The sequence below is a fragment of the Cupressus sempervirens genome, chromosome 10, assembly GCF_028749045.1.
Source record: "Cupressus sempervirens isolate cs-2001-9-10 chromosome 10, ASM2874904v1, whole genome shotgun sequence".
In the NCBI taxonomy this organism is placed as follows: domain Eukaryota; kingdom Viridiplantae; phylum Streptophyta; class Pinopsida; order Cupressales; family Cupressaceae; genus Cupressus; species Cupressus sempervirens.
In genome coordinates, this window is record NC_143127.1 from 571,256,779 (window position 1) to 571,273,510 (window position 16,732).

Below are 16,732 nucleotides of genomic sequence, written 5' to 3' on the forward strand. Positions count from 1 at the left end.
ACTCGACATCAACTGGAAACTGGCACTCGGCATCACTCGGCATCCACTGGAAACTGGCACTCAGCATCAACTAAAAACTGGCACTCGGCATCAACTAGAAACTAGCACTCGGCACCAATAGGAAACTGGTCACTCGGCATCAGCTAGAAACTGGTCACTCGTCATCAACTAGAAACTAGTCACTCGGCATCAATTGGAAACTAGTCACTCGACAGCAACTGGCAGAATGAACAAAAGTGCAGGATTACAAGGAAACCCAGGATGCTCCTGCATCAGACAACCGGAGTTGAAAGAAATGATTCTCTTGAATCATGCAAGTGTCACAACCTGAGCTGAATTCAACTCAGATTGAGAAATCCATGAAGCATCTTCAATAGGTCTATTCTTCCACTTCACCAAATATTCATAGTAATCTTTTCCCCTTGTGCTCTTACCAACTCTTTGATCCAATACCTTTTCAACTTCTTCAATCTGCTTCTTAGGATAATCATCTGCTACAACAACTTCATCATCTGACTCATGATACTTATATAAATCAGCAACATTGAATATAGGAGATATATCCATGTCATCAGGTAACTCAACTTCATAAGCATTACCACTGTCAAACTTCTTTAGGATCTTACAAGGTCCAAATTTCTTTATCTTCAACTTGCTATATGTTCCAACTGGGAATCTTCCTTTCTTTAGATGAACCATCACCTCATCACCAACTTGAAAATCATGGTGTCTTCTAGACTGATCAGCATTCTCCTTATACTTCTGATTACTTTGTTCCAACCTCAAATTCACTTCTTTATGCAAAGACTCCATAAAATCAGCAAATTCTTCTCCTGCAGCACTTTTCTTTTCTTCACTAGCAACATCTCTCAAATCAGATATACCTCTAGGATGCATTCTGGTAACAATCTCAAAAGGTGTCTTCCCTATACTCCTATTCACAGAATTGTTATATGCAAATTCAGCTTGTGCCAATACCATATCCCAATTACTTGGCTTATTCCCAACTAAACATCTCAGCAAATTACCCAAGCTCCTATTCACAACCTCTGTCTGTCCATCTGATTGTGGATGGAATATAGAACTAAACTTCAATTCAGTACCCATCTTTATCCACAAAGTCTTCCAAAAATAACCAACAAACTTACTATCTCTATCTGAAATAATGCTTCTTGGTAATCCATGCAATCTCACAATCTCTTTAACGAAAAGTTCAGCAACATGCTCAGCATCTAATGTCTTCTTACATGGTATAAAATGAGCCATCTTAAAAACTCTGTCCACTACAAGAAATATGGAATCATACCCTTTCACTGTTTTAGGCAATCCAAGAACAAAATCCATACTGATATCAGTCCAAGGTTTCTCAGGAACAGTAATAGGAGCATACAAACTAGTATTTTGACTCACTCCCTTTGCAACTTGACAAACTCCACAACTCTTTACAAATTTCTGAACATTCTTATACATTTGTGGCCAATAATATTTCTCTTTCAGCAAACTCAATGTCTTATCAATTCCAAAATGTCCAACTAATCCACCACTATGGTTTTCCTTAATCAAATTCAACCTCATAGGACTTCTAGGAATACACAACTGAATACCTTTGAACAACATTACTTCTTGAATGAAATAGTCATCATACTTGCTTATGTGATCTGTCAGATTTGGTGCTCTGCACTCTCTATGCCTCAGAAAAATCAGGATCAGCATCATATAACTCTTTCATCTCATCAAAACCAAGAACTTCAACCTTCATTTCAGTCAACAAAGAACGTCTTCTACTCAATGCATCAGCAACTTTGTTAGTAACTCCACTCTTATGCTTGATCACAAATGTAAAATTCTGCAAATATTCAACCCACTTCATGTCTTTGATTCAATTTATGTTGACTTCCCAAGTATTGTAAAGCTTTATGATCAGTATACAACACAAACTCCTTAGGCATCAAATAATGTCTCCACTTCTTCAATGCTTGAACAATAGGATAAAACTCTTGATCATACACAGAATATTTCCTTTTAGCATCATTCAACTTTTCACTAAAGAAAGCAACAAGCTTACCTTCTTGACTTAATACAGCTCCTATTGCATTACCACTTGCATCACATTCAACTTGAAATACTTTGTTAAAATCAAGTAAAGCCAATACAGGTAATTTAGCAACCTTTTGTTTCAAAGTCTCAAAACTCTTATCAACTCCATTTGTCCACTTGAATTCCTTTTTATCTCCCCTCATTGTTTCAGTCATAGCATTACAAACAGCACTGAAATTCTTTATAAACTTTCTGTAAAAACTAGCCAAACCATGAAATGATCTTACCTTGCCCACATTCTCAGGTGTAGGCCATTCCAAAATTGCTTTAACCTTCTCAGGATCCATCCTCAATCCATCAGCTGAAATCACAAATCCTAGATACACAATCTCCTCTTGCATAAAAGAACACTTTTTCAGATTAATCAACAACTTTTCCTCTTTCAACCTCTGCAATACTTGTCTAATATGCTCAAGATGTTCTTCCTTAGTCTTGCTGAATATCAGAATATCATCCAAATAAACAATCACAAACTTACCCAAGAATCTTTTTAGAACTTCATTCATCAACTTCATGAAAGTACTAGGTGCATTAGTCAAACCAAAAGGCATAACCAACCATTCATACAAACCATCTTTTCTCTTGAAAGCAGTCTTCCATTCATAACCTTCTCTGATTCTGATCTAATGATAGCCACTTTTCAAATCAATCTTGGTAAAATACTTTGCTCCACTCAAACAATCCATTATGTCATCCATCCTCGGCATAGGAAACCTATATTTCACTGTTATCTTGTTAATGGCTCTGGAATCAATACACATTCTCCATTCTCCATTCTTTTTAGGTGCTAATACAGCAGATACAGCACATGGACTCAAGCTTTCTTTGATCAAACCATTCTGCAACAACTCATGCACCTGTCTGTTAAGTTCTTCATTCTCTACAGGTGTCAATCTATATGGTGCTTTGTTTGGCAAACTAGCTCCAGAGATCAAATCCATACAATGACTTATACTTCTTATAAGAGGTAAAGCATCAGGAATATCTTCAGCAATAATGCCTTTATACTCATTCAGCAACTCTGCAATTTCTCCTAGTACTCGGCTTCCATTGGTTTCTGCTGTCACTCGGTCACCACTGACACAACTCGGTCCTCTAGGAATTATAGCAAAACAAACTTGATTCTTCTTCACTTCCTTTTCAAATTGTTTCCCATTAACCATGCAAATTTTTACAGTAGTACAATTAACCTCATCTGGACCTTCGACCAAAGGCAACAATGTTTGTTTCTTCCCATTTACCCAAAGAGTACATTGATTCAATCTTCTATCATGTACAGCATATCTATCATATTGCCAAGGTCTACCCAACAAAATATGACAACAATCCATGGGCATAATATCACACAAAACTTTATCAAAGTAATGTCCAATTTTGAACTTCACAAGGCATTGTTGACTTACCAATATCTTATGCTCATCTTTGATCCATGAAACATGATAAGGTTTGGGATGTTTTAGCCTCTGCAACTGCAACTTTGTAACTAGCTCTTCTGATGCCAGATTTGTAGAACTTCCACTGTCAATGATCACTTTACAGCATTTTCCAACCATCTTACATCTTGTCTTGAAAAGACTTCTCCTTAAAATAGATTCCTCATCACCTCCCTTATTAGATAAGGTTCTTCTCACCATCAAATTTTCTCCAACCTCAGGTCCACTTGGTGAACTCTCAATGTCTTCTTCAATTATAGCATTTCTATTATTCTGCCCACCTTCAGAAGATCTACATTCAAAGGATCTATGCCCTTCTTTGCCACATCTAAAACAATTACCATGAAATCCACCTCTAGAATAAGAATTACCTCTTCCTCGATAAGAATTAGTGCCTCCTCGGTAAGAATTACCACTTTTCCATTCAGTCTTGCCTTTGTCATCATTCTTCCATTCAGATTTGTCTTTATCCTGCACAGAACTTTCAGGTCTGCCACTTTCTCCATAAGATCTACCTCTGCCTCTCTGAAATCTACCACCTCTACCTCTCTGTCTTTGTTCATGCTTCTTTATCAAGATTTCCTCAGCTTTCAAGGCATATTGATATGCTTCTTCTACACTTTCCAGCTTCACAAAACTTATTTCATCTTGTATTCCAGATCTCAATCCATTAATGTACCTTGCAATTTTCTCAACATCATCATCCACATGTCCAGATCTGATGTCTAGTCTATAGAATTCCTCGATATATTCTTTTACAGTCATGTCCTTTTGTTTCAAATTTTGCATCTTTCTCAACAAGCTAACTTGGTAATCAGCAAGAAGGAATTTGTTCTTTCCCTTGGTCACCATCTTTGGCCAAGTTTTGATCTTCTCCTTTCCTCTCCTTTGTCTATCATTTTGCAAATGCTCCCACCATTGTGATGCATGACCTTTCAACCTAGTGACTACAATCTTCACCTTTCTATTATCAGGAGTGTTTTCATACTCAAAAAACTTCTCCATATCAGAGATCCAATCCAACACAACATTAGTGTCCAATTTTCCATCATAAGGAACAACTTCTACAGCAGGCTTTGAATTCGCTCTAACCAATACTCTCAACAATCTTTCTTCATCTTGATCTTCTTCAGGTTTTGGATTATGGTTTGATGTTGCTGCTTCATCATCACTTACATCATCAAAATGTGCTCCTCTCCTCTGGGCTGTCTCCACAGCATCTAATCTGGCTGCAATTTGTCTCAACTGATCCAATATAGCATTATCAACATTATTTTCTCTACCACGAACCATCTTTACAAATCAGGTTCCTACAAGATCGTAACCCTCTACAAGTTATAGGTCAAATCCGTAGATCTGCCACCCTACAACCAAATCCAAATCAAGGTTCTACACGATCCAATCTCCACAAGGACGAACCTCAAGCTCTGATATCAACTGACGCAGGCAAGAGGTGAATAACTAGGGCCAAAGGCTCACCCAGCTATCCAAACCACCCTGCAAGAGTTAACACAGCGGAAAACACAACACCAAGGAGAGAGAACAAGATATCCTTATTTAATTCATCAAGTAAACAGCATACATGCCCAGCTATAAGGCCTTCTAGGTTACGGCCAAATATAGAATACAGCTTCCAAATCCACGATCCAGCTTCAAATTCGCATTTCCAGACTCATATCCTTCCCTTTTCCACTCTCTCCAAAAATCTACCTTTAATCTAAGCCCCAACACTCTATTTATACTTGCCAAAACGGTTTACAGAACATTCTAGAACTTAGAGAAGCCACAAGTCGGCTCTCAGCAAATATAACTACCTATACCAAAATTAAATGCGAGCAAAGTCGGCCCAAATAGGAACCAGACACAGACAACTCGGCACCCACTGGCTGACTCGGCATCAATTGGAAATTGGCACTCGGCATCACTCGGCATCCACTGGAAACTGGCACTTGGCATCAACTGAAAACTGGCACTCGGCATCACTCGGCATCAACTGGAAACTAGCACTCGGCACCAATTGGAAACTAGTCACTCGGCATCAACTAGAAATTGGTCACTCAGCATCAACTGGAAACTGGTCACTCGGCATCAACTAGAAACTGGTCACTCGGCAGCAACTAGCAGAATGAACAAAAGTGCAGGATTACAAGGAAACCCAGGATGCTCCTGCATCATAGTCTCTCATGTCTACTACATAGAACTCATCCTCCAACTCATAGTCATCTCCAAACCTGATGTGAAGATTAGATATCTTCTGAGTGCATAATCATTTGTCACCATTAGCTATCATGACTCTAAACCCAGTGTGCTCCTCAGTTTATAAACCTGTCTTGGCTACCAATTGTGTGTCTATGAAATTATGTGTAGCCCTAGTGTCAATAAGTTAGATCACTTTCTGCCCTTGGATAGTACCCCTAACCTTTAATGTGATTGCCTTCTGAGCCCCCATTAATCATGCCAATGACTTCTCATCCTCAGGAATGTTGCTCTCCTTTGTAGTGCTATCCTCATCTAGATCAGCGTGTTGATCCTCCCTCTCTGACTGTGACTCCTCTACTGAGAAATACTCCATTTGATTTACCTTAGCCTTGAGAGGACACTTATGAGATAAGTCCCAAGGCTCTCTGCAACGAATACATGGTTTCTTCTTCCTCAACTCAATCAGGGTGTCATTATCCAACTTATTATCCCTTTTTGGCTGAGCATCCTTGCGAAAAGATTTTTTGTCCTTCTCCTTGTGCTTCTTCATATATGAATCCCTGTGCTAAAATCTACTCACAAAAGAAGGTACTAAGTCAAGAGCCTTTTTAGTGGCCTCTTGTAACGTAGCTGGGTCATGCACCTTCTGAGCCCCCATTAATCATGCCAATGACTTCTCATCCTCAGGAATGTTGCTCTCCTTTGTAGTGCTATTCTCATCTAGATCAGCGTGTTGATCCTCCCTCTCTGACTGTGACTCCTCTACTGAGAAATACTCCATTTGATTTACCTTAGCCTTGAGAGGACACTTATGAGATAAGTCCCAAGGCTCTCTACAATGAATACATGGTTTCTTCTTCCTCAACTCAATCAGGGTGTCATTATCCAACTTATTATCCCTTTTTGGCTGAGCATCCTTGCGAAAAGATTTTTTGTCCTTCTCCTTGTGCTTCTTCATATATGAATCCCTGTGCTAAAATCTACTCACAAAAGAAGGTACTAAGTCAAGAGCCTTTTTAGTGGCCTCTTGTAACGTAGCTGGGTCATGCACCTTGACCCAACCCTTCAAGGGATCTAAGAGTTCGTCCATAAAAAACACTACTAACCTCCTCTCTGAAATGTTTGTGATCAACATAGCTAACCTCTGAAATTCACTAATATACATCTCAACTAATTCCCACTGCTTGAGTTGTGCCAACTCCTTAAACTGTAACTTGAGATCTTTGGTATCAAATCTCTCTATGAGTCCCTTAGTGAACTCCTCGTAAGATGTGATCTCAGGGTTACCGTGCCATTGTGTCACCACTCATGCACTGGACCATCCAAATGAATAGCCACATACTTTATAGCCTCCTCCTCAAACATAGGATTCAGCTGGAAGTATGTATCTACCTTCTGCACCCAAGCTTGTGCAGTCATCTTCCTTAAAGCATCGTAATAAGGTAAAGAAAGTTTCCAACTTTCTTTCTTAGCTCAAAGTTTTGATTTCTCCCTCCTAATCTGGGCATGTGTCTCTTCCTCAAGTCCATATAATTTCTGAGGGAAATATCCCCCTGAAACTTCGGTCCACTAGCCTCCCAATCCCTACTGAACTGGTCCTATAACTCGATAATTTGTGGCTCATTTACTAGTTGAACCGGCTCTCTAGGTGGAAAGGTGGGTAGAAGAGGTCTCGAGCTCGTTGTTCGAGTTGGGCGTGCAACATGTCTAAAGTTATCAACCTCATTCCCATTGTTGCCATGTCCATTATTACCATTAATGTTATTCTCAAGAGCATTGTTGTTGCCTCGGCCTCCATTATCATCATTGCCCCTATTGTCATCATTTCCTGCATTGTTATCGTTTCCATTGTTGGCATCACTTGGATTAATACTGACACCCATCTGTCTAGCCATAAGCTGCATCATCATATCCATTCGCCTATTCTGCTCCTATTGCATACACTACCCTCCTCTAACATACCCAGTAACCATCTGAACATTACCTCCTCTTGATCTGGACCGGTATTCCTATCTCCACCTAATCCTGTATTCCTGTCATCTCGATCACCCATACGACTGTGTTGTTCAAAGAATATCTCCTCTGTGTCTGTATGACTAGATTGTATGTCCCTCTGCACGGATGAACTAGATTGTTTGCTCTGCAAAGCTGAACTCCTACTTTGTCTTGCCCTGGTATTGCAAAAATTATAAAGTCCCTGTCACATGCTCAAACATAAATGCTTAGCCCTTTTAATTTCTGATTTTAGTGTTTTGACATTTTGTCAAACACTTTTCCCTCTATCCAGCTGTCCCAAATTCCCTATAAGACTTCCATAGGATGGCAGGACTTATAGCTCTAATACCACTGTAATGGGCACCCTAGAAATGCCCAAAACTGAACCAAATGCTGATAGAGATTTTAATGTCTTTGCATAGATTTGAAAACATATAACATGAACAAGAAATTTATGCAAACTGAAGATTGAACTATTGTTGAAATAATTATAGTTTTCCAATTAATAAAATTAAATACATAGGAAACTTTTCAATTCACTAATTACTCCAGCATTATAACATGTAAAATCATCCCTTCACAATGGCATAAGTATCGGACAAGGAGTGAGAATGATATAAGCAAACACCCAATCTGCCTGTAGCTGGAAATGCGCCCAAGCTGCCTATTAATGAAGCTGATAGCAATGAATTCCGAAGGCCAAACCCCAAGGGAATGACGTCTAAAATGTTACAAGAAAGGATAGACGTCCTCTAATGCCAAGAATAGATCTGCAACTCACACATCCATTTTCTTCTCATATTCAACCTGCCTAACAATAGCCACAAGCTCTCTTTTATTTCTACTTCATAGGGTCGACCACTTTTCACAAGCAATGTGGGATAAATAAAATAAAAAGCTAACGGTTGCACAACTGGTCAACAGCTAAAGTGGGGACATTACAATTAAAATTCCGGATTGCTGCAAATGTACTAACACTACCATAATATGTGGTATGTATGTTCCAAAGGCAACTCCCCTCATATTAATAAGTATAAACCATGAATAGACATATCCCTTTAAGGGACATGTCTATTTGATAATTAATAATTAATATTATAACATAGTTACAATATTATTATATATAATTATAATAAATATGAGCATAGTTATATATATATATAAGATGAAGACATCCAAATTGACTAAAAAAAGATGAAAACATCCAAATTGACTAAAAACTTTAACAAATGCCCTGTGATTGCATGACAGTAATGTCATTGAGTTGCATCTACTCTATTGCCCAAATAAATAACAAGTTTGTGTTACTATGATCACCCAAGTAAATTATCGGGCTTGTATCAAATATGAGTGCCCAACTTATTATTATCGGGCTTGCTTTAAATATCGCCCAGTTTAGATTCGGGCATTAACAAGCTCATTGTGTTAATTATGTTGAGTCATGACACACGTCATGTCACGTAGAGTCGTGTCTCACTGGTGACATGACTGTTCAATCACACACACACACACACTCATATATATATTGAGTGATTCAAATGCAGTGGAGAACATATCGATCACAAGGAAATATTATTATTCATTGCATCTACTATCCTCAGCAATTCAGTCAGAAATTATGTAACGTATTATTGTGTTCTCTATCAACCATTGAATACTGAACATACATTGTGGCCATTGGTAATTCTGCAAACACAATTCAGAGAAACGATGTCAGATTACTCTATCACTGATTCTATATTCCTTTAACAGCTATACTTGAATTCATGGAAGACATTTCCTAAACTAAAAGTTATTATTTCTAGCATAAAAGTGGTCATTGCAAGAAACAGAGAGAACAACAAAAATTTGCAGCTTATCATAATTAGATACTAATTATTCTACTGCCAACAAAATTTGACATAAATGGTCTCTTTCTGGACAGAGAGTCATCCATAAGCCAGAAGAAGGAATGACCTGCCAGCAACCAAGTAACACGCCTGTGGAAGTAAGAACAACTCTCTCCAATCTGATTCGTAAGGGGCATAATGTTTTAGCAACTTCCTCCACAGCCCTTGCCTCTGAATCAACCTAGTTAGAAGACTTAACATTTGTGTAAGACACAAAAGAAAATTTAATATTATAAAGCAGACATGTAATCTCATATCAGATAGCCATAACTTGAAATTTTACCTCTTCCACAGAGGCAAAAACAGGCTCAATATGGTGAGAGCTATGGAACATGCTGAAGTGATATAAGCTTGCATTTTGAAACCAGATTGCTGGGAAGAAGAATCATCAAAGAAAACATCCTTCAAAAAAGGGCGCATCCAAAAACTTCTACAAGAAGCATTCTGAAGAAAATGAAATAACAGCTGATTTCGACTGCTATTTGTCTTTTTTGTAAGTTTAAAGCAAATGCAAATGCCAAAGGCTTGTTTTACAGAAAGATAGGAATTAGCATACACAAAAGTAGGGAAGCTTACCTTCACCAAAGTGGGCAAGAAACACCCTTTTTATGATCTGCCTGCACTGCATAAGAAAGCAATGTTAAAAATTACAAGTGTAAGTTTGGATGAAATCATTTGACATCAAGCCTGTGAGTAATTAATCATCATCAAAGGTAGAAGCAAATTTCCAAGCAATTGGTCTTAGCAATGGAAAATACTGACTGCATGTATGTATTTGGAAAATAATGACTGCAGGTATGTATTTATATATTCTCATGTATAACTATATATACATATCACCACACACAATGTAAGCTTTCCTCAACGATTTGTTAGAACTCACAGTAAATATCTGTCTAAAAATGAAATAGACAGCTAGAATGAAGCAATACAATTTAGCTAAACAGGAAGAGTATAAGCTCAATACAACTCTGGTGAACTAGGTACAGTTAATTAAGTTTCAATGTCAGAACTGATGTTCTAAGATTTGAAAACACTACCCCTTAATAGGTACGATGAAGTCTGATATATCAAAACAATGTTACTGTCCAGCACATAAATTCAAGCAGAAGCGTATCAAGTCAAAAATTTACTGTGAACACTAATAAAGGCTTTGATTGAAATCATAAGTTTGGAGGGTCTTAAAAACTATCAGGTTATGCTTGCTAGCCCCAAAATGTCCACATGGTGACCATTTAAGTTCATTCCACAGGATATAATGACTAACCTGCTTTTGTCCTACATATAGTATGCATTTAATATCTCTATTAGAGTAGACAAACCACTTTCTGGAGGCTTAGCCATCTATAATAGCGAACAGCCCATTCTTGCATCAATTAATGAGGTCGGTACTTATATGAATGGCCATGACACTAAACAAGCTCGAAATTTTATTCCAAAAGCCTTTCAGAAGATGTGTTTGATAGCCCTTGATGATTCTTCGAACATTTGTTTTCACCAGGCTATGGTAAAGATTTTACCTGACAAGGCCAATTTACTCATTTTGGTTGATTTGCTGGACCTATCCCCTTCAAATCCAATTTTTTTTTTTTTAAGATTCTTAATACATAAGGAACCTTGTATTATTGAAGTCGATATCATGCAAAATGTCGCCAAAGCCTTTCCTTGTTTCAATTTGGGGATCCCATTAGTTGTAGAACTATTATGAGCCATGGCCCTTGGATTCTCTAGCATCTTTACTTGTTTCTTCATAATGAGTAAAATATTTTCATTCTTGTTGATTGAAATTCCTAGCTTACCCTCGCTTATTGGATTGCTTGCACCCTTATGATGATAAACACATTCTTGCCGATGTGCCACCAAGTTTCCAAGACAGGACGACAAGGGGATAGGATTTTTTAGGGATGTTGTTGAACAGCCATAAATAATATATATCTGTATATGTATATCAATGTGTATGTGTCTATGCATGTGTCTGTGTATATATGTATATGTATATGTATATGTATACGTATATGTATATATATGCATGTGTATGTGTATGTGTATGTGTATGTGTATGTGTGTATAAATTATATAGCAAAATTCTCCATGAAGTGAAGAGTTTCCAGAGTGTCGAAAATCACATTTGGAAAGTACCATTGGACTCATTGATTACTTGAACTTACTGTCACCAACAAAATTCCTTTCCAATGGAAGTTTAACTTCTCCAAGAATCTTGAAACTTTCTAGGAATGTTGAAAGGGACCAAATAGGAAACATTAAACCAAATGACATGTGGGCCCATAAATCCTTGCAACCACGGGTGTCACAAATTTTTCCACATTAACTTGCTTGTGACAATGCCAACAAATCTCAACCTCATTTTTATACCTTGAAAAATGTCAATAGAATCAGTATCTTCATGTATTGGATGCATCTTTATTGCAGTAGAATCTCAACCATGCCAATGATAATTAACAGTGTCAGAGTTGGAAAAGTTAAATAGCATCAAGTAGATGAAAGGTTTGCTAAATTTCAGAATTTGGAAAATCTTAGAAGCTATATAAACTTAAAGTACAAAATGATCCATAGTTGGAGAAATACAAAATGAAAACAAGATAAAGAAACATAATATCTTATAATGCCCAAAGTACTTTTTTTTTCCAAACATCCACAATATTTAGAGAGTGGCATTCATTCTTTGACTCTAAAAATGGTCTAGTTTCTAGAGCCACCAGACTAAATTAAATAAAAAATCACGATGATCTAGATCATGATGATCAATAAAATAGTACCAACCTCGTGAACTTTGCATTTTCTATATCATTAGAATAATTCCTATGTGTATCATGTTTCCGAAAGCATACAGACTAGAAGATGCAGAGAGGTTTGGAGGATGCAGAGAAATTATATGATCACCCTGACTCCACCAAATCTGATTGAAGCTGAGAAATCAGCATATGCAATTTGTGGACAGATTCAGGTAGCAGAGAGTCTAAGAAAGACTTGGGATGTTAATTTGGCAGCTTCTAGGAGCAACTTTTCTGATATTTTAAGTTCATGTAAGTGTGTTTGGTATACAATTGTAAATATGTGGAGTTCAAAGATTTTGGTAGTAAAAATTTTATATGAGATCCCTGCCTTTGCCATTGATGTCAGAAAGGGGGTAGTTTTGGGTGTAAATGAGTTACCAAGTTCAGGGAGAGTTACCAATTTTGTTATCTTTTTGAGTTTGGCATTTTTTTTTGGATAGTCATTTTTCAAGTGGGAGATTGTTGGCAAGAGATACCACTACAGACGTTGTCTATGTTGGCATTGATGTCAACCATACTCTAGTTTCTTGTCATTAGGCAATGCCATGGCAAAAATTTGAAATGTATTGACAGATTTGGTCCACTAGACTTAGTGCTCTTAATAAAAATTGAGGTTTAGTAAAACTCTTGAGGTTGATCCAACCTTGACACTGTCCTTTAATGTTAGGAATGTCATATCCCCTTTTTCAATATGCACATATTAGTAAACAGACTGACAGTGTAAAATTAGCAATTAGATAAATTGGTGGTTACTTTGAGAGTATATATGTTGCATTTTATGAATATGGTGGTAGCGGTTAATTCTTCGGTGGCTGAATTTACACCAGTAATTGAGGGCTGGACAGCCCAGTTAACTGTCATCAATTTAGGAGTAACTCCCTATGAATGTACATTGACAGTTTAGACGGTGTGTTGTTCAGTTACCTGCCAAAATTTGAGGAAATTAATTTTCACTTAGTTGCCAGCATTTGTGGACTGACTTAATGTAATTGAGGATAACTGGGAAATGGCTCTATACAACAGAGCAGAGTGAAGAAGAGAATTGACTTTTCGGAAAAGTAGCAAACATTCAACTCTCATTTAAGTCAGTGGCTTTGCCACAGCGGCTGTATGCATTAAAGAAAAAAGCCTTAAGCGTGAAACTATCGTGTTGGGGATGCAAACCCACGGGGGCAGTACATATCAGTCCGTGTAGAGCTTGTAAGCTGGGAGTACCCATTAAGTCGTACTAGACTGACAGACTTCCCTTTTAACGTATGTCTTCAGCGAAAAATTATGAAAAACTATTCAAAAGTATAATTGTTGCTGGAGTATTGTGAATCTGTTATTTGTGCATTAAGTAGTCGTTACTATAAGCAAATACACTTTAACATGCAATATTTACCATAACCAGAATAAGTAAGGTGCACTCACGATATTGGCCCTGAAAATATGGGATTGAGATAAAGCACATTCGCCCTGACCGGAGGATCTGCTACCTGTAATAGAAGTCACCAACGAAAGGGCTAATATTAAGTTAAATTTCTTTCTAACTCGAGTTTTCGAAGTAAGTCTAGAAGTATTTTGCAAAATATAGCCACAAGTAAGATTCCAGTGGAAGCATAACATATATACGCATAAACTACATCATAATACCTATGCCAACAAGAAAAGAACAGTCATGTACCTAAGCTCACATTGACTTGATTTGTTTACTAGCTCCTACTCAGAGACATTTTTTTTCAGTGATTCAGAGTCCGCATAGAAACTTAAACTTCTACTCAGAGGCATTTTTGTTTAGTGATTCAGACTCCGCATAGAAACTTACTTAAAAGTTCAAAACCAAACAATGCTCTTGTATTTACGATTGCTCGAGTATGAAATATATGAGCAACGATTTCACATACACGATTGGCTGAATATTACACAAAGGCAGCGACTGTGAGCGCTAATAGATCTGGGTTTACATGCGCATAAGCTAATGACAACCATAGGAGCAGCTTTTTACAATTTTCTTTAAAATCAATCTTCAATGCAACCACCAGTGATATCGATATATAAAGATCAAATAAACTAACCTTGAGAACAGGAGTAACAGTGCCATTCTTTAGTGTAAAAAGTTCTGAAAGTGAAAGGGACTGAGAGGTTTCTCCACCAGCAAGAAAAGCCGCACCGCGCTCATAGATATCCCTTGACATTTTCTCATACAATTCGGTCCTTTGCTTATTATAATCCGACAAAGGCTCTACGAAACAGCGTATGAGACACTGTCATGATAAATTCTTAGCAGTTTCAAGTTCAATTCAACAAGTTTCAAAGAAAATGCTCAAACTTTATTTACCCGGAACATTTGGGATCGTGTTAACGGCGTCCTTGGAAGTATTTGTGGATGCCATTTTAAGGAAAATTAAAAGCAGGAGTGTTGAAGACAACCAAATTAAAATTGTGAGATATCTGGCTGACCACAATTTCTTAACCCTTAACATTGATGGCTCTGTTTCTCATCTACTTTGAATTGCCTTCTTTGAAGTCGGTTGGCTTGCAGGTCAAGTAACATGTGACAACGGGACACTCGGTCGCGGACCGTGGTTGTATCAAGTATGAAAGTCCAAACATGCCATTGTCGTCGATCTCCAATTGCCGACGCATGGAAGCATCGTGAGCGCCAGTAAGAAGAAAATGGGTACTGAATGAATGAAGATTGTAATTGATGTTTATCAGACTAGACATTCTCAAAGATATTATTAATTACATCTGGAAACGAGTGATTTCTTAATTCCGAATTCCTATATCTTGTCGTTCCAATTTTCATATCTCTAGGTAAATATAATATAATCCAATTTTTAAGATGGTGCAAGCTCATTCTAACATATAGGTTATTAAAAAATGTATTTATTTTTTCTTTGATTTTTCTCTTCGCACATTGGGTTGATCTTCTTGATACACTTGATTTATTTTCAATTAAATTATTTTCTTCAAAAAACTTAAATATTTTATTTATTTTTTCTTCATTGTTCGCATTCTTGCATATTATCGATTCAAATAAGGTAACTTAGTTTAGAAGTCTATCACATGTGACGTACTTCTACGAGCTATTTAAGTTTGGGTCGTTGAATCATAACAAAGACATGTTACAATATTATACAAAGACGTGTCATAATCTTAATGCAAGCTCAATCTTACACAGTGTAATCACTAAAAAATGGTCATCTAGACTATGAGCCCTCTTTCTAACAATTGTTCATAATTTATACATTGCTTATCTTTGATCAAATCCTCGAAAAATATATTTATTCAATTATAACCTATGGTTTGACCACTTTATCCTAAATCTTTTATTTGTTGTCCTACAATTTGTCCCCACAAAATGTAGGTAACAGTATGGAACTTTTTCAAACTAGTTTGGCATTTCTCTAAGTTGAATTTGTTATTCAATTGGTTAAAGTTGATCGATCAATCAAGTCCAATTCACGTAGCAAATTATTTTACTAAAGGCTTTCATCAAGTCTTATTCTTTTTTTATTTCTTGAGCTTGTGATTGATTTTTTAGGCCTTCATCGTCCTTTCTTTCATTTTTGAGAGTGTTGTTTGGTTTTTAGTCCTTTGGTTTTACTCAAGTCATTGCTTTTGGTTTCCCCTTCGATTTGGTCTAACTTGGGGCTTAATCAGCATTGTCAGACAAAAGATATGACCAGTTCGTGCCCAAAAAGTGGACCTTTTTTATGCAACTATTACCTTGTTACATGAATTCCTACCTTGTTTACATTACTGCTGCCATCAGGTCTTTCTCTAGACTCTCAACCAAAGGAGATCGTCTTCAAATTCTAGTTTGGGATTACTATGATCATATCACTCTGACTAATTGTAAGTTTCATTACAAAAGAGTTCAAGATGTTTTCTTTGGGCATTTTCGGTGTCATCGAAAGGGTATCTGATGAAGCTTAGGAAAAGGTAAATCAGTATGGTTGTATCTTTATCCAATTTCCAACCTTTACTTACTTGAGGGTTGGCTACTTTAAAGGTGAGCCATATACCTTACCTAGGTATGGTACTAATAGGATCATTTTGACAGAATAGGCTAGACAACTCATGGAAGTTCAATCTGATCAGCATGCTTTGCATAGGACTTGTTTTGGTATTTCTTCTGCCAAACCCTTGGCAATTGATAATTATTTGATCAATTTTGTACATAAAGCAAAAAATATGGAAGCGGAATTGTAGCTAATCACTTTGAAGAAATTTAAAGTCTGATTTGACTTTGATTTTAGAGATATGAATTCTTAATCAAGAGGGTTTTTACACATGTTCATTGTATTGAGGATGTTTGGATTGACATGCAAATAGT

General features: G+C 37.0%; 1 protein-coding gene across 1 annotated transcript in view; it reads right to left on the bottom strand.

The window, feature by feature from the left end:
- Window positions 1-15,103, bottom strand: part of LOC149535165 (uncharacterized) — a 79,464-nt gene extending 64,361 nt beyond the window's left edge. Inside the window, exons 1-6 of the mRNA XM_089803759.1 lie at window positions 14,729-15,103; window positions 14,466-14,632; window positions 13,822-13,886; window positions 10,190-10,230; window positions 9,897-9,985; window positions 9,681-9,794 (exon numbers count right to left, since the gene is read on the bottom strand). Of these exons, the coding sequence (XP_089659885.1) occupies window positions 9,681-9,794; window positions 9,897-9,985; window positions 10,190-10,230; window positions 13,822-13,886; window positions 14,466-14,632; window positions 14,729-14,873 (621 nt within the window). The 5' untranslated portion in view covers window positions 14,874-15,103. The remainder of the gene's footprint in view (window positions 1-9,680; window positions 9,795-9,896; window positions 9,986-10,189; window positions 10,231-13,821; window positions 13,887-14,465; window positions 14,633-14,728) is intronic.
- Between the last annotated feature and the right edge of the window lie 1,629 nt (window positions 15,104-16,732).